Source organism: Phascolarctos cinereus, unplaced genomic scaffold, assembly GCF_003287225.1.
Source record: "Phascolarctos cinereus isolate Bilbo 61053 unplaced genomic scaffold, phaCin_HiC Scaffold_2;HRSCAF=192, whole genome shotgun sequence".
NCBI classification, from domain to species: domain Eukaryota; kingdom Metazoa; phylum Chordata; class Mammalia; order Diprotodontia; family Phascolarctidae; genus Phascolarctos; species Phascolarctos cinereus.
The window spans coordinates 338,266,254-338,292,217 of NW_027555625.1; the positions used below are offsets into that span (position 1 = coordinate 338,266,254).

Here is a 25,964-nt window from a genome sequence, read left to right on the forward strand (position 1 = left end):
AGCTTTGGAGTTTGGCTATAAAAATGGTATTTTCAACTTGAAGGTTTCTTTTAATAGGTGATTTTTTTTACTCTTTCTATTTTCATTTTGCCCTCTGGTTCCAAAATTTAGAGCAGCTTCATCGATGATTTCTTGAAGTATGGCATTTGGATTTTCTTTTGTATAGTCAAGATTTTCAGGTATTAAAATGATTCTTAAATCCTCTCTCCTCATTCTGTTTATGAGGTCTTTAGTTTTTTATGTTAGCCTCTTCACATGTTCTAGTTTTTCAGGGTTTTGATTTTGTTCAAACATGTATTACTACATCACTAAATTTTCAAGTTCTGATGACCACATTCTATTTTTCAGTATTCTATTATTTAGGTAAAGTTTTCTACTTTCTATTCCGACCTATTTATTCTCTTCCAGCTATCACATAGAATTACATTCTTTATTTCTTATTTCAGCTTTTCCCTCATTTCTTGCATTCACTCTTATAATCCTTGTGGCCAATATATCTTTTTTTTTAAGTTTTACTTATAATTATTACTGAATTATTTTCTTATTCTTGAATTTTAACCTTGACAGTCTCTCAAACCCAAATTTTTCTTTATTGTATAAGAAGTATTCTTCTGTTTACTCATGTCTCCAGTTTTAATTCATTGCATTGGGACTTGGTACCAGGTCCAGGCTCTATCCCTTCCAACAATCTGAAGTGAAATGGCTATACTCAGGTCCCATTACCCACTTTGGGGACAGATTGGAACAGAATTTGGAGACAGATGCTGTAGAGCTGGAGCTAGGTCATGTGTCCTGTTGCAGTGTGGATGACTTGCCATAGTTCTGCATCTTATGGCTGGATCTCCCTTGCTAAAAGACAAGCCATCAGGCCCTATTCTCTGTAAAGTTCAATATTAAATGCAATCTCTAGCTGTACTGGCTTTAGGCCTTTGATCTTAGCCAAGTCCTTGACCAGAAGTCTTTTTCTTTGTCCTTGGCCCTTCTGTCCTAGTACTTCCCACAGCTAGCAGTTTGAAGGCTTTGGCCCATTTCTTGGCATACCACCTGACCGGTAGATCTTACTGGTTTCAGGCCCACTTTCCTTACATGGTAACCAACTGAGAAATACATCAACTTTGAGCTTTGTCTCTTGCTATAGTCTTCAAAAAGATATTGGTTTCCCTTTTTGGTCTGTTGCTTCTTTGTTTTGCTTAACTCTTTATAATCAATCAATCAATAAGGATTTGTTAAACTCTGACTATGTTCTAGGCACTGGGAATACAAACACAAAGAATGTAATGAAATCTACTTCAACACAGCTAGGTGGAACAGTGGCCAGAGCAATGGGCCTGGAGTCAGGAAGATCTGAATTCAAATTTAGGCTCTGACATTTACTCTCTGTGTGACCCTTGGCAAGTCACTTCACCTCTCTCTGCCTTGGTTTCCTCAACTATAAGGGAGGGTAATAATAGCACCTAGCTTCCAGGGTGGCTGTGAGGATCAAATGAAGTAATATTTGCAAAGTGCTTAGCACAGTGCCTAGTACATGCCTAGTTGGTGTTTAATAAATACTTGTTCCCTTCTACTTTGTCATAATTCCTGACATGCTTTTACACAGAAATGGGTCTTTCACATCATCATGTTTGCCAGCAATGCAGAATTCTATTTATCTGGTATCTGAACCCTTCAAAATCTACTCTCCAAAATTATACCGTGTTTGATTTTCCTTTCCTTCTCCATCACAAAGTCTAAGAGGGAGTAGTCACTCCCGCTAACACCACCTCCAAGTCTCAACACTTACATCTCACCAACCAGTGTCTCCCTATTAGAGAAAATCAAAAAAATAGAATTTACTCTTCTCAGTTCCTCCACCTTTAAATAATGAAAATATTAAGGCAGATCAGGATGTTGTTTGCTGTTCCCCTTTTGACTGAGAGAGAATTCTAGCTGATGGGAGGATAATTGAAGTCTCTCATTATACTCTGTGCCAGGCTTATCATGTGTTAACTAAATCAGTCATATATTTCCTTGTTCAGTCCAAGTAATCTGCAATATATTACAGTTACAAAATTGTTTCTCTTTCTCCGTTGTTCTTCCTGCAGATGCTCTCCCCCACGCTTCCCTACTCTGGTTCCTGGATTTCTTCATATTAATATATTATCTTACCTCACCAACCTGTTTCTTTTGTTTTTACATCACCTCCATTTCCCATCACTCTCCCAAAGAGCTGTTTCTTATAACGAGGAATAAGAAGGATGAAAAAAAAAGAACTCGCCAACGCATCAGAGTAATATTCTACCTGCCTCTGCTAAGAAGAGGGGGAGGAGTGGATTATCTTCTTATTTCTCTTCGTTGGGACCCAGCTTGGTCATTATTTTGCAATATTTGATTTTAATGGTTTTGTTGTCTTAATCCTTTTATTTATATTATTTTAATTGTATATATTATTTTCCTGGTTCTCCTTACTTCACTTTACTTTAGCTTATGTCTTCCTGTGCTTTTTTGTATTCATCATATTCATTGTTTCTTACATTACAAATAATATATTCCATTATGTTCATGTTGCACTATTTTTTTAGCCATTTGCCAATGAATGGGAATCCATATTGTTTCCAATTCTTTGCTACTATAAAAAGTGCTGCTGTAAACATTTGGAGTACAGCCAGTTCTCCCTTTATGTAAATTCACATTATGGAAATTTGATTTAACATAAAGGATTCTGAAAGAAATCTGCTTTCAAAAACTAACGAAAATTTGGTAAGCAGATGCTGTACAATAAAATACTGTACAATCTAGGCAGCATAAACAGTAGTGGGAAGCTAAGAAGCATCTCTAAATTAGTTCCCACATGTCTGCAAATAGCGAGTGATACTGTGCCTCTCTCTGTGTTCATTAGTGATCCTATTCATATTTTCACCATGGCTGACAGCATATGTGCTCTTGAGGGGAAAAGTGAACCATCTCCTAAGTGTAAGCCAATAGAATTAAAAATGATAATGAAAATAATTAGAAATATGGAGGACAAAAATTGTCAATAGCCATGAACTTAGTGTTATGGTATGAACTGTGTGACTGTGAACACTATGCTAAAGGATGCTGCCCAGATAAAGGAGCATGCAAAAGTCAGTGCTTGCATGAAATCGATTTATCTGTCCAAAAGAGAGAGAGAGAGAGATGGAGAAACCATTAACTATGTAGAAAGAAGACCAGACTCCGAAGAATATTCCTTCAAGCTTGATGACAATTCAAACCAAAGCCTCCCTGGAGATTTAAAGGTAAAGTATCTTGAAGGAACACATATATTTACCATGTTTGGTTTGCATGATTTGAAAATTGTGTAGAATTTCATAATGTGCTGTTAGTGCAGATTTTGATACATCAAAGAAGTTCCCAGAATTCTTGAAAAAAAATAATAGATAAATGTCCCTACTTGCTGGAGCACATGTCTAATGTGGACAAAACTAGCTTGTTTTATCAAAGAATGCCATGTTGAACCTACATCTCGGTGGAGGAAAAAATATGCCAGGGCATAAAGTTTCAAAAAATAGGTACTCGTCTGCTTGGAGGGAACACATCTGGGACTTGCAAATTAAAACTACTCTTGTGTACCACTCAGAAAATCCCAGAGCATTGAAAGGATAAACAAAGCAACACTAACTCTATATTAGCTCCCTAATCCTAAGGCGTGGATAACCCTTATCATCTCAGAACAATGATTTATGCACTGCTTTATTCCTGAAGTGGAGAGGTTTTGTAATAATAACTGGCATTTTTTTAAAAAAAGATTCTAATCATTTTGGTTAATGCTTCAGGTCACCCTCCCCATCTGGATAATTTTAATGAAATGTAAAAGGGGCCTATCTTTCCCTTAACACTACCTCACTATTGCAACCTATGGATCAGGGAGAGATTATGAATTTAAAGGAAAATTGTTTACATGTTACATCTGCCCAGGCAATTGCAGCTTTGGATGCAGATAAGGACTTGACACTGTGAGGTTTCTGGAAGTCCTATAATATTTACTATTCAGTCTGGAATATTGCTAAGGCCTGGGAAGATGTAACAGGAACATGTATGAAGAGAGCTGGGAAAGAAGTGTGCCCACAGTTTGTTCCCAATTGTCATGGATTTGACAAAGATGAAACAAAGAAGTGAGCAACAAGATTGTAAAAATTTATTTTTTTTGGTGAGGCAATCAGGGTTAAGTGACTTGCCCAGGGTTACACAGCTAGTAAGTGACATGTGTCTGAGACTGGATTTGAACTCATGTACTCCTGACTCCAAGGCCAGAGCTCTATCCACTGCACCACCTAGCTGTCCCAACAAGATTGTAAAATTAACACAAGAACTGGAACTAGAAGTGGATAAGAAAGATGTGAGGAGCTGATTGAGTCTCATGGAGAAGAAATGTAGAATGAAGATCTGATTGAGCTGCTAGCTGCAAGGATTGCAGAAGAAGAAAGGGTTATAGAAGCCAAGGTTGAACCAAAAAAGTACACTGTGAAAGATTTGGAAGAAGCATTTCATCATTGGAGTAATTTTTTTCCTTATATTGAAAATATGGATCCAAATACTTCAAGATTTTTAAAAGTTCAAAGACTAATTGAGGATAATATTGCTTGCTATCTTCAGATATATGGGGAAAGAAAGAGAGCCACTGTACAAACATCTCTTGATAGCTTCATAAAACAAGTTGCCCAGCCAACTACCAGTGATAAAAGCTATATGCAGTGGATAGGAAAAGGGCAACATACTGCACGCCAAGTTAACTTTGCTAGACATTGCTGTGGGGTCTATGTGTGTTCAGAGAGTAATGGCACCTCTGGTGTGAGGGCTTGCCAAGACCTTGTCAGGATTGCTTATCCACCTTTAGTGTCTACCTAGCACTCAACTCTCACCTGTGGCTCCAAGAAGCTGTAGCATGTGCAGTGGCCACACCCTAGTAAACTATCTTGGCAAATGGGCAAAACCAGGTTGAAGATAACTGACAGGCCTCAAATCCATCAATGAGTTGGGGGAGGTCTACCTCAAGCACATAAAGAGTTCCCCTAGTGATGGGCAGATGAGAAAAATTTGTTCCAATGGCCCTAAAAAAAGGTGACTGAAGCAGGCATTTTGTGGAGAACTTAGAGCTTGGTCAGGCATCTAAGACACCAAGGTTGTCCTCTGCACCTCGTCCATCACCAGTCATCCTGACTTTTGTCTTGCCACTGGACTTCAATGACTGGAAGAGAGAGTGAGGCTGATTTCTTTACTGCCTCACTTAAATCCAATTTATGCAAGAGTCAAGACATCACCCTATGATGTCATTGATCCTCTTCAAAAATGAAGGACAAACAACAACAACAACACTACTCTGCATACTCTATCATTAATTTTACCTTTCATTTCATAATTCTGTTTATTATCATGGTACAGTATTTATTATGTCTGCATTTTAGTACATTTTAAGACTTGCATAAAGGTATTAATTCATGTATGCTTTTGTCATGTGAAAATGCCTTTGCAAAATGAAGCGGGTGGGTAGGAGTAAATTTACATTAAGGAGCACTTATTTAAATCGAGGACTATTTGTGCATGTGCTACTGTGGTCTATGGGTGCTCAAAGAGGGATAGCACTTCTGGTGTGAGGGTTTGCCTAGTCCTTTTCAGGATTGCTCATCCACCTTTGGTGTTCACATGGCACTCTGGAGCTACCATGCAGCACCAGGGTACAAGAGTGCCCAAGAAGGGGCGGGGGGAGAGGAAGTTAACTACATTTCAATAGGGAGGGACCCCCATGTGAGGCAACAACATTGAGAAGCTATTATGGAAGTTGTTTTGCATAACAACCAAAAGTCCATAGAGAAGGCTGAGGGAGGCTGGGGGGAGGGGGGTGACATCTGCTTAGAACAGCAGGCTCAGGTTTTTTGTCATTGACCTTCTTGCAGTGTGTACCTAACAGTGTAATAAAAGGGCATGGACATTTTAAACATTTCGTTCACAATTCCAGATTGGTTTCCAGAATGGTTGGACCAATTCACAGTTCCACTTACAGTGAATTGGTGCATTCATCTTTCTATATCCCTGTCTCCCGCAACCAGATAGAACACCGAACGGAGAGGCGTGAAATAAGACATGAAGTGGGACCAGGAGGAGCAGAAAACTGACTCAGTTTATTTTTCTGAGGGTACAGGATATATAGAGGAAATCCATCCTAACTTCAAAGAGTCCTCCCCATGAGGGACTCCCCAAAACATCTGCTAAGGATGTGATAACATACATTTCCTCCTTATCAGAGTTCCTAGATAGAGTTGTAAATTCCAAGGCTTTTTCCTGGTGCCTGTATAGAGGAGTGAATATGTAAATCTAAGGTTCAAAGAGTGAGAAGGAATGTCTCAGGAACCTCCTAACAGGGAAAGATTGGAGAGCCATGCCTCTTAATCATTGAGCCCTTTCAGGTAAAAGCCTGGTCAGAGGTCAAACTCTGCCCTGGATCTTAAACCCATATCAGACTCTTAAGATCGGCCCTCAACATATCCCTTCCAATGTTGACTAATAACATCTGTTGAATGTCTGATTCTAGACCTATGAATTGAGGATTATCGAAACTAGTGTAAAGAAAGAAAAAAAGAATGTTGAATGCAAGCATCAGAAGAGGCTACCTGACTTTGAATCCCAAACAGATTTCCCCCTTGCTTCACCTGGAGTCTGAGCTTGCTGTTCTGACCAGATGTCACCTTCCCTTCCTCCAGCCTTCCTCAGCCTTCTCTATGGACTTTTGGTTGTTATGTAAAACAACTTCTGTAACAGCTTCTCAAGTTGTTGCCTCCCATGAGGGTCCCTCCCTGTTGAAATGTAGTCTGCCCTGCTCTGCCCTTCTTGGGCACTCCTGTTACCCTAGTACTGTGTAGTAGCCCCAGATTACAATACTCTTGCCTAGTTTCTAGACCCTAGTTTCTACTGTTTTGGTAATCTTTTTAATTCAGGTTGGCACATCTATTGTCATCTTTGCCAATTTGCTGGGTATAATAAAGCTTCTCTTATTAAAAGACTATTGATACATTTTATTTAGACAAAAACACATTCTAACACTCAAACAACCTCCTCCCTATATAAAGTAAATTCCTTGGAAAACAGTTAATTGTTAATAGAAAGAAGGGGAGTGTTCTTCAATTTTGGTAATATGGTACTAATATTGAACAGTGTAATTGACTAGGATTTATTGCTTTTCCAAATCAGTTTTATTGCTATAATTTTTAACAGATTGTTTTCTTCCATTAGTTTTTGTACTTCCTTCTCCAATTCGCCAATTGTATTTTTAATGGATTTGTTTTCTTCAGTGTACTTTTTTTCCAGTTTGCCAATTGTGTTTTTTAGGGACTTGTTTTCTTCAGTGTACTTTTTTTCCAATTGGCCAATTGTATTTTTTAAGGACTCTTCTACCTCTCTCATTAGACTTTTAAAATCCTTCTTGAGCTCTTCTAAGAAGGCTTTTTGGGCTTCAGACCAGTGCATACTCCCTTTTGATGTTACAGATATGGGTTTGTTGACAATGTTGTCCTCTTCAGAATTTCTGTCTTGATCTTCACTCTTCTCATAACATGAATCTATGGTATGTTTCTTTTTACTCATGGTTTCTTTATTCCCCGTCCTTTAAAGAGATCGAGCTCTCCTTCTGGGGAACAGAGGGCACTGACCCAAGCTTCTTGTGTTGGGAGCCTAAGTCTTGGTCACTGGCTTTTTGTGCTGGGACCTCTTATGTTGGCAATTGAAGGCTATAAGGTTCTGGCAGCTTACCTCATGTTGGGCTGGAATCAGCAAGGCTGGAACTTTCAGGCAATTCTAGGTTGCCTGCTTTTCCTTTCTTTCAGCTTTCTTCAGCTCCTTTTAGATGGGTGCTGCAGTGTGTTTATCTGCCTGGGGCCCCTTACAGTGCTGCCTCTCTGGTTTCTGCTAATGCACTGGGAGATTCCTTTGAGGTAGAGTGCCAAGGCACCTGGTGGTTTTCTGAGCTTGTTTCCACTGGTTTCCCCACACTCACTGAGGCACTCAGAGGTCCAGGTGTTGGTGTTTGCCTGCTCTACCACCTGGGCTTCAGGATCTCCTCCTGGTTGACAGTTGGAGGCTGTTCTGACGGCTTACCTGGTGTTGGGTTGGAATCAACAAGGCTGGGACTTTAGGAAGACTCTAGGTTACTTTCTTCAGCTCCTTTCAGATGAATGCTGCAGGGTGCTTATCCACTTCTGGCCCTTTGTAGTGCTGCTTCCCTTATTTTTGCTGAGGCACTGGGAGACCCGTTTGTTGGGCTGCTGCATCCCTGTTCCCCATCTTTCTTCTAGTTCCTATTACTGTAATTTATTTATACATTTGTGCATATATTTTGTTAATAGATTTTTCTTCATCTCAGTATTAGATCATTTAGACTAAAAGGTATCAACAATTAAACAACTCTTCTTGCATAGTTATAAATTGTTTTCCTGAATGTCTGAATCAATTTGCAACTCACAATCCCTACAAATGTGAATTTTCCCATCTGTTAGCATCTTTGCTAGCTTAGTAAGTAAAGAAGAGTGTTTCAAAGTTGTATTGATTTACATCTCTCCATTTATTAATGATTTTGAATATTTTTCAGTTGTTTCATTTACATTTCTCATGAAAATTATTCATATTATTTGACTCTTTGTTATCAATTGACTCTTAATCTTATATTTGTATCAATTTCCTAAAGATTTTTGATATTAGACTACTATTAGAGGTATTTGATTCCAAGATTTTCCCCAATTAGTACCTGCTCTTCTAATTCTAACTATATCGATTTTGTCTTTACAAAAGCACTTAGGTTTATATAATCAAGATTATCTATTTTCTTTTCTATATAATATCTGGTTATAATATTTTCTCCTTCATAATTATGAGATTACCTCCAAAATATTCTCTAATTTTTTAAGATGTGATTTTTAATAATATGCGTATGATTTATCTTTTTAGATTTATTGTGGCATAGAGTGTGTATGATAAACTAAATGTAGTTTTCAGCACACTGCTTTTCAGTTTTTTCATGCAGTTCTTATTGAGTAAGAAATCCCTTCCCCAAAACTATTGTTCTTAGGTTGACCAAACACTAGATTGATGTATATTTAGGTTTCAGGTCTTCCCTATTTATTCTGTTCCATGGAATAACTTTTTTTTTAAAAAGTTTTATCCCACACTAGATAATATTAATAGTTTGTATACTTGCTTGATATCTAGCATCACCAGGTTCCTCCCTTTTTTCCCTATTATCTCAACATTCTTGACCTTTTTTCCCAAATGACTTTCATTATTTTTTCTAATTCTAAAAAGTGTCCCTTTGGCAATCTGACTGGCATAGCATTAACTTTGTGGAATATGAGTAGTATTCCCAGTTTTTATTACAGTCAATCTTCAGCTTCTATGGGGGTAACATTCCTAGAAAATAGTGCAAAAATAAAAAGTGCAGATGTTGATCATTAAATTATGGGAAATAGGGGGTTGAGTTCCTCTGAACACCAAAAACCATAATCATTTGCTAGAGATTACTGAAAATACACTTTCCTGCATACAATTCTTTATAAGAAAACACTAATTCTGATAACATACATGTTTCTTAACATAGTAACCATAACCCACAAAATACAGGACACAAAACAAAATTGGTAACATGCAAAACATTTTTTCTTGCTAGTAATTCCCAAGTATTCTTTGACATTTTTGTGCTAACATACAAATTTCAAAAAAACATTTATTTCAGACCACATTCACTTTGCATCACACATGAAATCTACAGCCATAAATACTATACAGTAAACAAAATTCTTAAAACTAAAATATTTTTTAATCTGAATCTTATCTTCTACTGTTTCAGGTAGTGATGTAAGGGCATTGTACTGTATACTATACTGCTGTAAACCTCTCTACCTTGGTTACCCTCTGAAAACCAATGGAGAGGTCGCTGGGACTTTAGTCACTGCTGTTGGAAAACATCAAACCTGGTGAGGTCTCAACATCACCTACAACACTCTGTCCTTGACCGCCGGTGAATGGCATTGGAGATAGCAAAGGATGCACCAGCTTGAAATAACCCATCAGTGGTATCTGCTTACTACATTATTTGAGATCCTTAACAGTCTCAGACCTATGGGAGCATAGCAGAGGTGGGTTAACATTTAACCTTAAGGCGGCAATTGATAATGGTATCAGCAGCCTGGATGTCTCTAGCCAGCTGGGCAATTATGCCAAGCCACCTTTCCGGCTTAGAAACTGTGAGTGGCACAGTCTTGAAAACTTGCTCATCATTATTGTCTTTGCTGTCCTGAGCCATCCCATCTAACTCCTCATTTATCAGCTGCTGGGGTTCCTCCTGCACAGGATGTTAAAGACATTTCCTCCTATATCCTGGAACCCTTCACCTCTACTGGAGTTCACTAGACACATAATTGCTTCAGCATTCTGCCTCACAGCTTCATCAACACCTTTAAAGACTTCAAAACCCCAGATACAAGCATGCCATACCTTTTTCCAAAAGTTGTTCAAGGTAGCCTGTGAAACATTTTCCCAAGCTATGACTTGAAGCACAGTAACATATTTGCAGAAATCCATCATAGTGGTTTCCAGGTTCACTTCCAAGTAGTCTCAGGCATAGCAGGAGATATCCCTAGTAAAATGAGAGTTGGAGGCTTTTATGATTCCCCAATCCATAGGTTGGATCAAAGATGTGCTATTGGGTGGCATAAGAATAACTTCTATGTTTCCATGGGCATTTTCCATCTGCTTATGAATATGAATTGGCACATTGTTAAGTATTAAAAGAATCTTCAATGCTAAGTTCTTTCCCTGCAGATACCATTCTACCTCTGGAATGAAGCAGTTGTTGAACCAGTCCCAGAAGATCTCAGCAATCATCTATGCTTTTCTATTCTAGCACCAATGCACTGGCATTCTGGCCATTTTTTTTTTACCTTTCAAGAACCTGGGATTTGGGGCATGGTAGATCATCAGTGGCTTATACTTGAAGTCTCCACTGGCATTGGTGCACAATTGCAGGGTTGAATAATCCTTAAAAGCATTGAACCCAGAGATTTTGGTGATGGCTTTTGTTATGTATGTACACTTTTCTACATTTCATGAACAGACCAGTCTCCTCAGCATAAACACTTATTCAGGTTTGCAACCTTTTTTCTCAATCAGCATGTTCAACATATTCTGAAACAGCAGCAGTAGAACCAGTTTCACTGGAAATTTTCACAATTTTTTTTAACCATACCATAACTTGAAACAATAAACTCATTAACTATAAAAGGCTTCACATTTTCTTGGCCTTTCATTACCTGCTTATAAATTTGTTGGGCCGTCAAGAGGGTGGTTGCTGTGTCAACCACACTTTTTCATTCTTCCACCATCTCATTTACCCACAAACTTAGCTGCTTTTCCATTTTTTCAATTCCCTCCTTGCACACTTGAGAGGTTACTTTAGCACTTTCTGGAACAGATTCACAAACACTTTTATGAATACTTTCCTCCTTTTTGCAGATTTAATGAATTGTCACACCAAATTCAAGGCCAACAGTGGCTGCAGACGTTCTGGCACAAAGTTTATCTAGCACCTTTATTTTCCTATTAAGCCACATCACTGACTTTGCGCACTTGGGCTAGGAGCCCAAAGGACTTGCACTATACTTTGGGGGTATAATTGCAACACAAAACTTAAGTTTTCAAGGCAAACAATTACACAGGGAACTCTTTACTCTAGCGGTAGGGTGAACAAGACCAGTGAAGTGCCTAGTAGGATACCAGTTGATCCATAAACTTAGCATTATGCCTCTCATTTTTCTCTCTGCTGCACATAGCTGTGAATGTGTGCAGTTGCCAGTAGGAAAGAGTTACTAATAAAATCACTGAATAAAGTCTTAAAAGCTAAATGGGAGAATGTTGAGAATTAACTGCATGTTGGTGCAGTTCGTATATGAGTATTGAATAGTATATAATTATTTATTAACATAAAAATTATTTTGTAGTTTATTTTTATGTGGCCTATATGTGTGTATCTTGGTATAGTAATTCCCAAGTATTTAATGCGTTATCTCACTTTAAATTGAATCCTATTCATATCTTTCTTCATTTATTCAATACAAATCTTTTAAGTACCTACTATGTTCCAGGTACTGTAGGGGTGCTAGAATTACAAGGGGAAAAAATTAACCCATTCCTGTCCTATTGGGAGTGTACAATAATAACATGTATGCAGAAAAGTAAACTAAACTAGAAGTAAACTAAAAGAGGGACAGGATATCACGTATAGTTAATAGCAAGCAGGCCAGTTTGTCAGAAACCTAAAAATGAAGAAGATTAACATGCAATGAGCCTGGAAAATTAAGTTAGACTAAAATTGTGAAGGGCTTTAAATGCTAAAAAGAGAAGTTTCTTTTTTATCCTCAAGGAAATAGGAAGCAATTAGAATTTCTTGATGATGGCAATGACATGTGCAAATGCTGGTTTGGAAAGGGGAAAGATTAGATGCTAGGAGACCAGTTAGGAGGCTATTGAAATAGTCTAGACAAGAGATGATGAGGGTCTGAACTAGGATGGGTGGCAGTTTGAATGGACAGAGGAACATACAGGAAAAGAGAGGTAGTAATTCATTGATGAAAGCAGCTTCAGAGAGCACGGCCTCTGGCAACAGAGAAGAGAGCCAGCTATGGAATCGTGAGAGTTGTTATGTCCTGTGAAAAGCAAACCCTAGAAACCCAACTGATTAACCTCCTACAGGAAATGCAGTACCAAGGTTGGGGAGGTGGCAGGAGGACTTCATTAGTATTACACCGGTGAAGAATTTCAAGACCCATCCATCAGTAAAGGGGGCAGTGAGTCACCTTGGCCACATGTATACTTTACCATCATTATATTCTAAGTTTATGGCCCATTCTGCCCAAAGATTTTGTGTGTATTTGGGGAGAGTGCACTATAGATTTATAGGGAGGGGGGCAGTGTTTTATAGCTACTATTTTTACACTGATATCTTAATAAATGCCTTTGCTTTGAGCTAATTTAGTCTCCTGGATGTCTGTTAATGAGAAGCACAGCAGTAGAGGGAAAAGAGTATGTGTATGAGGATATACAAACCCCAGAACCTAGGAGTAGCAGTCCTCTCTGGGGACCAGACCTGTGAGTTCAAGTGTAAGTGGGGTGGATTAGCCCAGACCGGCAACACTTCAGTTATTAATGTCTATTTTTTCCATTTATTTAGTTTTCTAATTCTGCCCCTCTTTTAGCCCTAGTGAAGCAAATAGTTTAGAATCTTCATTCTCTCCTCCCGTCTAATTTCTTATTTTTAGTAACTTTCTTTCGTTAAAATGTGTTTTTATTATTTATTTAAGAAATATCAAACATGAACATTTCAAAACATAATGAACAAATATGCGAGATACAAAAGAGCACTATATATAAAACTGAATTATATTATTTATACTTTAAAAATACCTTATATCAAAAATAAAAGTAACAAAATTGCCCTGATTATATCCCTTTATGAACTTCCTTCTGCCCTCCTGTTTTTAAAGTGTTTCTGACACTTTATTTTTTAATCCCCTACCCTTTCGTTAAAAACCTTCCCTTGTAACAAATAAGTATTGTGTCACACAGATTCTTTTTTGAGTCTGTTGATTAGGTGCTGCCAATAAACCAGCAACAAGATAGAGATATGGTCACTGCAGTTTGTATTCACTCAGATTGAAACTGCATCTCACTGGCAAATGGATAGAAATGTACATCTTTTACAATGTAGCTAGGTGTGTGTGTGTGAGAGACAGAGACAGAGACAGAGAGATTCATTCCATTTCACAAATGGAGTGGGGGATAACTACTTGTAACAAAGCAGCAAGTTATATTAAAAAAAAAAGGTATGCATTTTAAAGAGGTTGTATAGCACTAGTTAGAGGATATAAAGAAGGAACATGTGCTTGTTAAAGTACAGCTGTTCACATGAGATTAAAAGGGTATTTATCATTTCTGATGCAAGATGAAGAGCAAAAAAGTCCTTTGCAGCAATTAAAAGTAGAAAGACAACACGGAAGGAAAATAGCTGTTATAAGCTAATCCTGCGATGTGTGCTGAGGCCACACATAAAAAATAGTAAATTAGCACCAAAAATGGGTTGATTACATCAATTCTTAACTGTCCACTCTTAATTCTTAATAATCCAAGCAAATCAAGTCATCACATTGCCATGTCTGAAAATGTATTAAAAGTTTTTCTCTGTTTGCTCAATTCCTTAGGATCTCTACTATTATTTTAGGTGGAGGCTTGCTTGTGTCAATTTCTTTTCTTATTGATTTTCAGCTTTGGGGTGATGGTACATTTATTGGTTTTTTGAGGTTATGAAGGGAAGCTAAGTTCCATTGATGAACTTTGATTTCAGCCATCTTGCTAAAAGTTCCTCAAAGCCTCCTTTTATTCAATGAAAGGTAGAATTCATTCTTTTAATTTCTCATTATTGTGAAATAATTTGGGAAAATGTCACCACTCTCTATTTATTTATTTTTTATTAATTTATTTTTAGTTTTCAACAATCACTTCTATACACTTTTAAATTTTAAATTTTTCTCCCCCTCCCTCCCCAAGACGGTGTGCAATCTGATACAGGCTCCACATATTCATTTCTATTAAACATATTTTCACATTAGTCATGTTGTAAGGAAGAATTAGAACAAATAGGAGGAACCACAAGAAAGAAGAAACAGAATGAAACAGAAGGGAAAAAAAAAGAGCAAATAGTATGCTTTGATCTACATTCAAACTCCATAGTTCTTTCTCTGGATGTGGATAGCATTTTCCATCATGAGACTTTTGGATATGTCTTAGATCCTTGCATTGCTGAGAAGGGCTAAGCCTATCAGAGATGTATACTCTCTTGTAAGTTAATTTCATTTGAAACTTTATTTTAATTTATATAATTTAAATAATCCTTCATTGAAGTCCAACTTCAGTGTCTCAATATAATGGGAAGAATATTGAATTTGGAGTCAGAAGAGGTTCCATAACCACCACTGACTAATGTTAGTGGTGTGATCATGGACAAGTCATTTAACTCTCTGAACCTTTTCTTTCTCTTAAAAAAAAAAAGTGAATGATGCCCACAGTACCTACCCCACAAAGCTATCGTGAGCATCAAATGAGATAATATATATGAAGCAACTTGTAAATCTTAAAGCAAAATACAAATGTCAGCTATCATAATAATGTATTATTCATTATTATTATTGTGGTATGAAGTTGAGCCAAGGTCCTTTAAGACTATTTCATCAGAACTCAGTTTCCGGTGTGTCCTACTAAGCAGGAAAGGATCCTAATGCAGACCCCAGGATTGGAATGAAGTTCTGTCCTCCCTAAGTTTGAAGAAGCTTATCCCAGAAAAGTTAGCCACTAGGTGATAGCTTCTTTAGCCATATCAACTTATAAATACTTTTTTGTAAGGTTTTGGGGAGTTGTATAATCTACACAGCTGGAACGGTAGCCGACATCAGTGAAATCTTGGAGTAGGGTTTTAGATTTTTGGTTTTTGTTTTTCTGTTGGACTTGTGATATCATTGGAGATAGGAACTCCCAGTGAGGAAATTCCCCTTTGGCAATGAAAATGGTAACTGTTCTCCAGTAAGAGAGTTGCTTAGGGTCATTGAGAGGTTTCATAACTTGCCTAAGGTCAGAGAGCCATTTTTTGCTAGAGACAAACTTGAACCTAAGTCTTTCCATCTCTGAAGATGCCTCTCTATCTACTATGTCATAGATACTTGCAATAGAATAAAAAGTTATAATAGGGGGCAGCTAGGTGGTGCAGTGGACAGAGCGCCGGCCCTGGATTCAGGAGGACCTGAGTTCAAATCTGATCTCAGACACATAACATTTACTAGCTGTGTGACCCTGGGGAAGTCACTTAACCCCATTGCCTAACCAAAAACAAACATACAAAAAAAAAACTATCCAAAAAAAAAAGATATAATAATTTCTACTGAGAGTTGCTTTCAACAACTCCCAGTTTTCGAATAACTATTATGAATGATAGTCCTCAGTTTACATATGGTAAAAATGATACAATAGCCAGTTAATGGCACAGTGAATGGAGTTAGGAGACCAGAGTTCAAATGTGACCTTAATCAATTACTAGATGTATGACCCTGGGCAAATCATTTTAACATCTCTTTGCCTCAGTTTACTCATCTGTAAAATGGGGATAATAATAGCACCTACTTCCAAGGGTTGTTGTGAAGTGTTTCACAAATCTTGAAGTGCTATTATTGTTGTCCAAAATCTGTCAGAGAGCCAAGACTTAATGACTAGTTTTTAATACTTATGTGCTTTCTTCTTTGCAGACTTATAAGCTTGCAATTACAGATTTAAATATAGCTATCTCCATGAACAAAGCCTGTTTTCTAGCATTTTATAACAGAGCAATATGCTACAGCAAAATAAAGGAATTTTATATGGTAAGACAATAAATATCCTTTTTTAACTAAATAGAACATTAATGCACCTCTTCTCATTGAACTACCGTACTGCTCAAGCTCACTTTTACATTAAACACTGCTCCTGCAAGAGGTTAAAAGGAAAGTCAATGCCTTGATCTCTGTACTCTCATTTAAAAGCATACATAAATTAAGATTCAGTATGCAGTGAATTCCAGTTTCATTAGGAGTTTTTATTGACTCTATGGGACTTGAATATTTAAGCAAACAAACTGACTGCCATTACTTCAAAAATTTAATGAAATCATGGGCTCAGAAAAGTTTTATAGAGATATTTCTTGAGACAGAGACTGGGCAAAATAAGCACAGTACTATAAGAGAAAGGGGCAGGTGTTCTGAAGTCAGAGGACTTGAGCTAGACCGCTGCCTGATACCCTGGCAACCTCTTTGTATTGCAGGTACCTTTCTCAACTAAGGTGATGGGATAGACTAGTACAAATGCAAAGACAGTACAAACTCTGCAGTCCAGTGTAATGGAGTAGAAAGAACTTTGTATTTTAAAAACAGAAGACCTAGTTCTAGCAAGGCAACTTTGGACCCATCATCTCCCCTCTCTGAGAAGATGAGGCAATGTTGTATAGAACCATGGACCTGGAATCAGAAAGACTTTGGTTCACATCTGCATCTGATATTTAAAAATCAGCTAGGTGGAGCAGTAGACATGGAGTCAGAAAGACCTAGGTTCAAACCCTGCCTTGGGCGTTCTCTAGCTGTGTGACCCTAGGCAAATCATTTAATCTCTGTGTGCTTCAGTTTCCCCTTCTGTAAAATGAGGCTAATAATAACACCCACCTCCCAGAGTAGTTGTGAGGGTCAAATGAGATAGTATTCGTAAAGCACCTTGTAAAACTTAAAGTGCTATATAAATAAATGGTAGCTGCTATTATTATTAATTATTATTATTTTTGTTAATGGGACCAAAGACTCTCAGTGCTTCTGATAACTCATCTATAAAATGGGATCAGTAATACCTGTAGTACCTGTCTCATAGGGTTGTTATGAGATTGGAGGGAATATATATATATACATATATATATATATATATATATAAAGCACTTTGTAAGTTTTCAAGCACTATCTAAATATCAATTGTCATTATTGTTAGTTTCTTCATCTGTAAAATGAATGTTGCTGGAATAGATCTCTAAGGATCCTTCCAGCTCTAAAGATATAATGCCTTTTTTTCACTTATTTCCTCATGTCAGAGATTCCCTGATAATGACAAGGACCCAGGCACCCAATGAAGTGAGTGACTTTTTTGCTTTCCAGGCGATCAGGAGTAAATGACTTGCCCAGGGTCACACAGCTAGTGTCTGAGGCCAGATTTGTTGACTCTTCCAGGGCCAGCACTTTATCCACTGTGCTACCTAACTGCCCCTGTGACTTTTCATATCTCTGTCTTGTCCCCACCCAGATGATTTGGTTCCTTGCTAAACTTTGATCTTTCCCCTTTCAGAATAGACCTTTCAGTATCAGAATTCCTTGTCAGGGAGGTAAATAGTCCTCAGTTTCTGGATCCCTCCACAAAAAAGCTTTTGTTGCCCTTACCTCCCTTCTCCACAACTTTGTGTCTCTCTCTTCTCCCCTCCTACCATCTCCCTTATTGTCTTTTTCTTTTCCTTTCCTTTCCACTTTCTACATTAAATTTGTTTAGAAGGATAACCTCCTTAATCTCTTTCATTAATTCTCTCCTGTTGTAAAATGAGGCTATTTATGGAAAATTTTAGACATTTGTAAATAAGTTGTTAATTGAAAGATTTTGGAAAACACTGTTCTAGTGTTAAAAAGTATTACTCTAATTTTAATTGTGGGTTCATGGTAGCTTCCCCTTGTTAATAAATAATATTGACCTAATGAAGGATTAGAAGTCCTTCAGCAACTGAAGATTGCTTAGAATATTTGATGTTTGTAACTGCCCAACAGATTGTTATTAAAAAAAAAAAAGAGACAGTTTTGCTTCTCTAGAAATTGCTAGACAACAGCACTGAGAAGAGAGTTTCATAGAGCCCTGAACTTTTAGTCAAGAATGTCTGGGTTTGAATCCCATTTATGACACTTTCTGTCCATGTGAACATGGGCAGGCCTCCAAGGCTCAGTCCTCAGACTGAAAATGGGGTTATCTCCATTTTACAGCAATCTACCTGACAGGATAGTTGTTAGGATAAAAAAAAAGGATCTTAAATGTTTTTCAGAACCTTCAAGTGCAATATAAATGTAAACATTATTATTAGTGATATGCTCTTTAAGATAATTACCCAACTTATGTGAGCAAATGACCTTAAGTAAAAAATACTTAAAATAAGATTCACTTCAAATGCTAGACTTTTAGAACTAAAAAGAACTTTAAAGACCACCTAGTTCAACTAGCTATACTTATAGTAGAGGTTTGGGTTGCTCCCCTGCCCCTAACCCCACCCTCAGGATTAATATATATATATATATGATATTACATATATATATATATTATATATATATTATATATGTGTATTATTATATTATATATTATATTTTTTTTGCTTTTTTTTTGGTGAGGCAATTGGGGTTAAGGGACTTGCCCAGGGTCATACAGCTAGTAAGTCTCAAGTTTCTGAGGCTGGATTTGAACTCAGGTCCTCCTGAGTCCAGGGCCAGTGCTCTATCCACTATGCCACCTAGCTTTAAATAAAAAGCTAATAGCTTTTAAAAGCCATTTTACTTCCAAAAATTAAATCAGTTGACATTTTATTGTGAAACTCTGCCTCTCTGTTCTCATGCTATAACTGCCCCATGTTATGAGGATAACAAAACCCATTTTCCCACCCAAAATGAATGTAGGCTTTTCCCACAAATAAAGAAGTATATGAAAACCACACTAAGGGGTAGCCTGGGTCCAGCTCTACCACACCCTGCTTTAAAAAGTCACAAAACCTCCCAGGGTTTCAGTTTCCCAACCTATAATATAAGGATTAAACCAGGGGTTTTCAAAGTGTGATGCAGGGACTTTTGGGATCCCTGAGACTTTGTAGGGGTCTGCATGGTCAAAACTATTTTCATAATAATACTAAAATGTTCAATTTATAATATGGTAAATTACTGATAACATAACTCACATAAACAGAAACTTGGGGAGCAAAGGAGGCCTCAATAATTTTCAGAAGTATTAAAAGGTCCTGAGACAAAAATGGTTGAGAACTGCTAGATTAGATGATCTAAACATCCTTTCCAACACTAATGTTCTTATGAAGGTTGATGCTAAGTGTGTTTCTAGCCCTATCACTTGATTTTTCAATATCTTCCAATTTTTGTAGACCTCGAGTATTTTCATGAGCATCCTAGCTATAGCTGCACTGATTTTCTTCAGATGCTTATTGTAAATAGCTTTTAAAGATTGTAATATCTTGCTCTCAAGCTATGTTATCACAGCTGCCACATTATTTTTGTGCTTTAGTATCATAAAAGCATTTGGAGCTGTAGTCTTTTCTTTGCAGGACTCCATGGGGAAGATGTGGCCTCATCTTGAATGAAGACATGGCTCCAATCTGTGCTATAGTAGTTTGAAATATAGGTAAAGAAATTGGATAATACTATTAGGTCCCAGATTTGACTCAGAATCATAGAATTTAAGGGTTAGAAAAGACCTCAGTGACATACTAGCTGTGTGACCCTGGGCAAGTCACTTAACCCCACTGCCTAGCCAAAAAAAAAAAAAAGACCTCAGTGGCCATCTATCTAGTCCAACCTATACACCAAAGAAATCTCCAACACACCTGACAAATGGTAATCCTAGCACTACTTAAATACCTTCAAGGAGAGGGAACCCATGACCTTTTGAGATAGGCCATTGCACATTTAAAACAGCTCTAATTTATTAGGAAGCTTTTCCCAAGACCAAACTAAATTTGCAAACCTCTTTGCGACTTTTACACATTGCCACTGGCTCAACATTTTATTCATCTTGTCTAAAGCAACTCTGGTTAATGTCTTTATGTAGAAAACAAGTATTAACATCGATTAATTAAGATACTGTTTTTAAATTCTTTCCTGAAAGGTTTTGATTTAGTAGCTTAGGTAATACTATTCCTTTTAGAACAGCTGCCATTACTTACATTAATTACCTAACTTATTTACTTAAATAAATAAGGCTGGTTTCTGTTAGGCAAGCCTCATACAAAGGAGCATAAGATTTAGAAGGGCCCTTAGGGATTATCTAATCTGACCTGCCTCATTTTATAGATGAGGAAACTGAAGCACAAAGTGGTGATGCAACTTCCCTAAGGTCACACAGCTAGTAGGTGGAAGAGCCAGGGTTGAAATCGAGGTCTTCTGACTCAAACCCAGCACTCTGGTATGGTTGTTCCTAATGTAGAAACTGTTTGAAGAGAATAGACTATTCCTCTTCCCAGGGGAATGAGCCAGGTTTGAGGTTGATTAGGACTAAAAACCTATTTTCTCAGTGTTGTAAGGGAGAGCTATAATGTTCAACATAATTGCTTCCCTCAGTGAATTTATAATCTACTTGGGCAAATACACAAAAAGGAGACTGATACAAGATAGTATGTGATAAATGTCATGCAAATCAAATGGTAAAGAGTTAATTTGCTAAGGAAATTCATAGAAGGAAGTGATCATTATATGCTGGGATGGTTGATGGTCTGGTAAGACTTCACAAAGGAGTTGGGATCTTAATTGGGCCTTGAAGTACACATTAATTCGAATGAATAGTAAAGAGCTCAGGGTAAGACATTTCAATTGTTTTGTGTGCATGAGGCAATGGAAGAGCAGTGAGGAGATAGCCAAGTGAGCTCCCGGGAAACTAAGTAGACCACTCTGGCCAAAGGAGAGGATTAATGAAGGGGAAATAATGGGAAATAAAATTGGGGCCAGTTGAGGGCATTGAATACCAGGCTATTTTTCCCATTTTGCTTCAAACACTCATCTAGTTCCTGCATATAAAAAAATTATTTATTGACTCATGAAAGATTAGCTAAGAAGTCAGCATAGTTAAGAGCTAAAGAATAAGAAGCATATAATTCACATATACTTGTAATTATGGACAAGTAACAATAGTTGTAAATAAACTGTCCAGACCTCAATTGAAATAAACAAATGATTACTGAGAACAATACATTCTAAGAACAATGAATGAAACTAATAATTTAGATATAAGCTTGGACAATACATCTAATAGTATGCAACTGAATTTAAGTTGTCTTTTTTAATTAAATCAGAATTTAAAGTGATTGTTTAAATTTTGCAGGCTTTAAGGGATTATGGAATTGTTCTTCTTCTCAACGTGGAAGATGACATAAAGGCAAAAACTTTAGTTAATCGTGGTCTGATCTACACGGAACTAAAAATGGTTGCCAATGCATTAGAGGTAAATGGATCTTGCAAAATTTGTCTATTTGACATTGCATATCTGCTTCTGAAGAGTAATGCACAATCTTGTCATAAAATAGCAATATTAAAGAAGATGTGGGAATTCACTTATCTTAAGATTATAATATAATGTGTTGGATATTTTAATGACTACAATAAAAATTAAAATATGTTTATATACATTTAAGAAAAATGTCCATTGAATTTTCAAAATTGGTTGGTATTGTTAACCTGAAAGTTTGGTTAAAGAAGGCAAACAAGTTAGGTGATACATGATTATATAGTTTATTCCCTTTTAGCTAGCGAATCATGTTAACATGGGAGCCAGAATGCGATTCTGACTCCGAGATTAAGCATAATGAGAGGGGTTTTATAGTTTAGAATGATCAGACTCAAGATGTCTGTTACAAAAAAAAAAAGGTATAGCCTCCATATGTTTCCTAACATACAGCATAAAAAAAGGAAGTTACCTAATTGCATAGATTGCAAATACAATAGAAGAATGTCAAAGTATCAATCAAAATCATAGATCTGGGATATGTGTTTCCTCTACATAACGTATGTCTATAGGATACAAAACAAGGAAAAGTCTCATCAATCAAGAGAGTGTTTGGTCCCAGACATCCCGGGCTCAGTGATGACGAACAGGAAGAATGTTGGTGAGCTCCACCCGGTCCTGAAATTTGCTAACACAGGAAGGGGTGTTTTTAGTTCACTCAGAGAGAAAAAGATTAATTCAGGTTTTTGGCCCCTGTTGGGGCCCAATTGATCTCAAATGATTATCAGTATATACCTCTTACTTAGTTTGAAGGTCTCTTTTCTCTTAGAAGTAATTCTGATATATTGGGAAGAAATATTAAGGTGCAAGTTAAAGTTATCATTAAACCATCTTCAGGGTCTCAATTTCACAATACATTTGAATTAAGGGTTTTTGTTACCTTACTCATTTGCTAAAATAACTATTTCCAAATGAAATATATTTAAGATAGACTGAAGATACCAAAATATATGACTTCTTTTAGATTGTGAACCTAATGACAAAAACACTAAATTAATTCTTTATTGCTTGTCTATATGCTCTAGGTACTTAATATTCCAATACATCAATGGATTTGTGGTTTCATCAATGTGAATGTTGTTTCAATGATAGACACCTCAACCCATCCTTGTCTGCCCATCTTATATGACTCTCATCTTTGTCCTCCCATAGGGAGACATCTCTGTCCTGTCACAGGAGATTTATTCCACATGTTGAGAACCTACTTTGAGTACTCAGCGTTTGATAGATATCAGTGAAACATGCAGACTATCCATTGGTTTTTCATCAGTTCATCTGCTTTTTCTCTTCATAAGATTCATGTAACACTCTTTATATTACTTCTGCATAGTTCTTCATTTGTAGTGGGTTGAAGCATGATTTTTAAGTAAAGAAAAATGCTTTGTTTAATATGTTTGAAATACATGTTTCAAAACTATCGTTTTACCAAGGCAGCATTTAAACTATACTACATATTCAATTCCTTGGCAAATAACAAAGCACTTTTTGTATGATTTATTCCATCACTCTTAGTTTCCCCATCTTCATACAGAGAATGCTAGGTTAGAAAACAAACTAATTTGTAAAACACTACAGAGGAAGATAGTAGAAGACTTTAAGTATTTTCACCTCTTAGCAAGTGAAAAACAATGGAAGCAAAAACAACTGTACAAAAAGCTTCAAATGAGACCTACTCACATGAACTGCATCATAACAAAAGGATTCATAGATATTTAGATAGCAGGACAATGAAAAAAGTACAAAATAGAACAAATTCTTCAGTGTTTTTTGTTAATACTCCATATTCATCATCAGAATAGAAAAATGAAAAGGTAAAAATGGCACACAAGAAGGTGGAGTTCAAAAGATTGTCTGAAACAGATAAACCACATATATACTGAGGAAATATTTGCTAGAAATGATTTGAAACTTGTAGCATTTAGGGGTAGTTTTACAAGATACCTCAACAGGGAAAGAAACCAAAAGAATGGAAAAGCCACGAAGAAGTTTGACACACAGGAAAAGGTAATGAAGAGATACCAGCAACTATGGATCCATATACCATTCTTATCTTTATAAAACTTTTATAAGAATTGTCTACATGTGTGTTGATATCCCTGATGAAAATACAAGCAGGAAACAAGCAGGTATTTCTAAATAATACTGTAGATGTCAAAGTCACCTGACTAGGTGTCAAAATAAGACTTCACTGTCTCAAAAATCTCCGAAAAGAGGAATTATGCACTGGAAATAGAGCAATTACACCAAATTGACAGGATAAAAAAGGGGAAAAAATCCTGACAAAGTGAAACTTCATTAATTAACACCAGAGAACACTAATCCATAAAGCATTCATTTTGTACCCCTCCTCCATTATCTGCCTCTGGTAGGGACATAGGAAACATCTCTAGTTGATCTGTGGGCTTATGCCTGGAACCCATGCCAGGATTGCCTCCTACATGTAGAAAGTATTGCCCACTTCACTCCATATCTGTGTCCCCTACCAGGACCAAAAGAAGACAAGAAAAGAAACAAGTGCCAAAATTTATCATTATTGAAACAGAGTTTGTTTTTAAACTCAATTAGATTAGAAACATTATATCCATGGTGGAAAACTTCTCTAAAGGTAAAAAGGAGAGAGCATATTTGGAATACAAAAATTCTGAAGGAAATTTTAGCAGAAGAGAAACAAGTTAATGTTAAAAGAACATATGATCTTGGGGCAGCTAGGTGGCCCAGTGGATAGAGCACCGGCTTTGGAGTTGGGAGGACCTGAGTTCAAATCTGGCCTGAGACCAAACACTTGACACTTACTAGCTGTGTGACCCTGGGCAAGTCACTTAACCACAATTGCCTAAAAATAAACATAAATTAATAATAAAAAAAGGACATGTGATCTTTATATAAGCCAAAGCTACTGATCTTGAAGGTAGGATGCTAAAAGACTATTTAACAATCATACGTCTCCCAGAAGAGCATGACAAATTTAAAAAAAAAAAACTGAACACCATAATGCAGGAAATAATACAAGAAAATTGATCTGAATACAGAAAATAAAGGACCATGAAAGAATCCACAGATCACCTCTGGGGGAAAAAGGAAAAGAAAAAAACCTGAGCTTCAAATTTCAAGATAAATAGTGGTCAAATCAAGCAATTCCACTGACAAACAACAAATTCTACAAGCAGAAGGAATAAATAAGATATAGATTACAAACAAGAAAATAAAATTTCAGAATATATAGGATAGGAGGGGAAGAGATTTATTAAAGGCAAAGCAAAAAAAAAAAGCTCAGGAAAAGGGGTAGAAAAAAGACCAACAAAAATTTATCTGAAGAAACAAAAGATCTAGAATATCAATGGAAATAATGGAAAAAGGTAGAAATGAAGATGGAATAGCGTTTTCAGACTTCAAACTATACAGCATTTCTAGACTTCAAATAATCAAGTTTGGTCTCAGAGAAACATGAAAAGTATATCTTCTTTGCATAGTTGGAGTAATATAGGAGTGGAACACTGAAAATAGTGTCAGACTTTTTAATTATGTGTATTAAGTTTGTGGAATATGTTTTCCCCATCTTTCCTTACTCTTTATTATAGGTGATGGCTTTCTAATGAGGGTAGGATAGGGGCATAATGAAAATATAAATAGTGTAATAGCAAAAGTCATCAATAAAAATTTACACTAAAATATTCAATAAAAGGTTTCATCTTTATGGTAGGTGGAAAAAAATACAAGGTCTCTGTGTTTATCGTCTGATGATTACAACAACACATTTGATTCAAGAAAGCAAAATGTATCCTCATGCATTTCTTTCAAGGAATCTTTTACGCATATATTACGATGATACAAGACTCCCTAATAAATACAACCACCGCAATTGCTGTTTAATGACCCTCTTTCTAACGCCATGTTGCATAAAAAAGATGTCTAATCACAAAAGATTTTCAATATTACCATGAAGGGTGTCTTATGCAAAGTACAAGTTGGAGTAGGATTCTCTAGAGATAGTGAGACAGTCCAGATGTTTCTGTTTGTATATTATCCTAGCAACCTCCAGAAAATTAGAGGACCAC

At 36.7% G+C, this 25,964-nt stretch overlaps 1 protein-coding gene across 1 annotated transcript in view; it reads left to right on the forward strand.

Moving 5' to 3' along the window:
* The window catches only part of TTC6 (tetratricopeptide repeat domain 6), a 286,301-nt gene that overhangs the window by 237,613 nt on the left and 22,724 nt on the right, over window positions 1–25,964 (forward strand). The window contains exons 21-22 of the mRNA XM_078149180.1: window positions 16,341–16,454; window positions 21,730–21,849. Of these exons, the coding sequence (XP_078005306.1) occupies window positions 16,341–16,454; window positions 21,730–21,849 (234 nt within the window). The remainder of the gene's footprint in view (window positions 1–16,340; window positions 16,455–21,729; window positions 21,850–25,964) is intronic.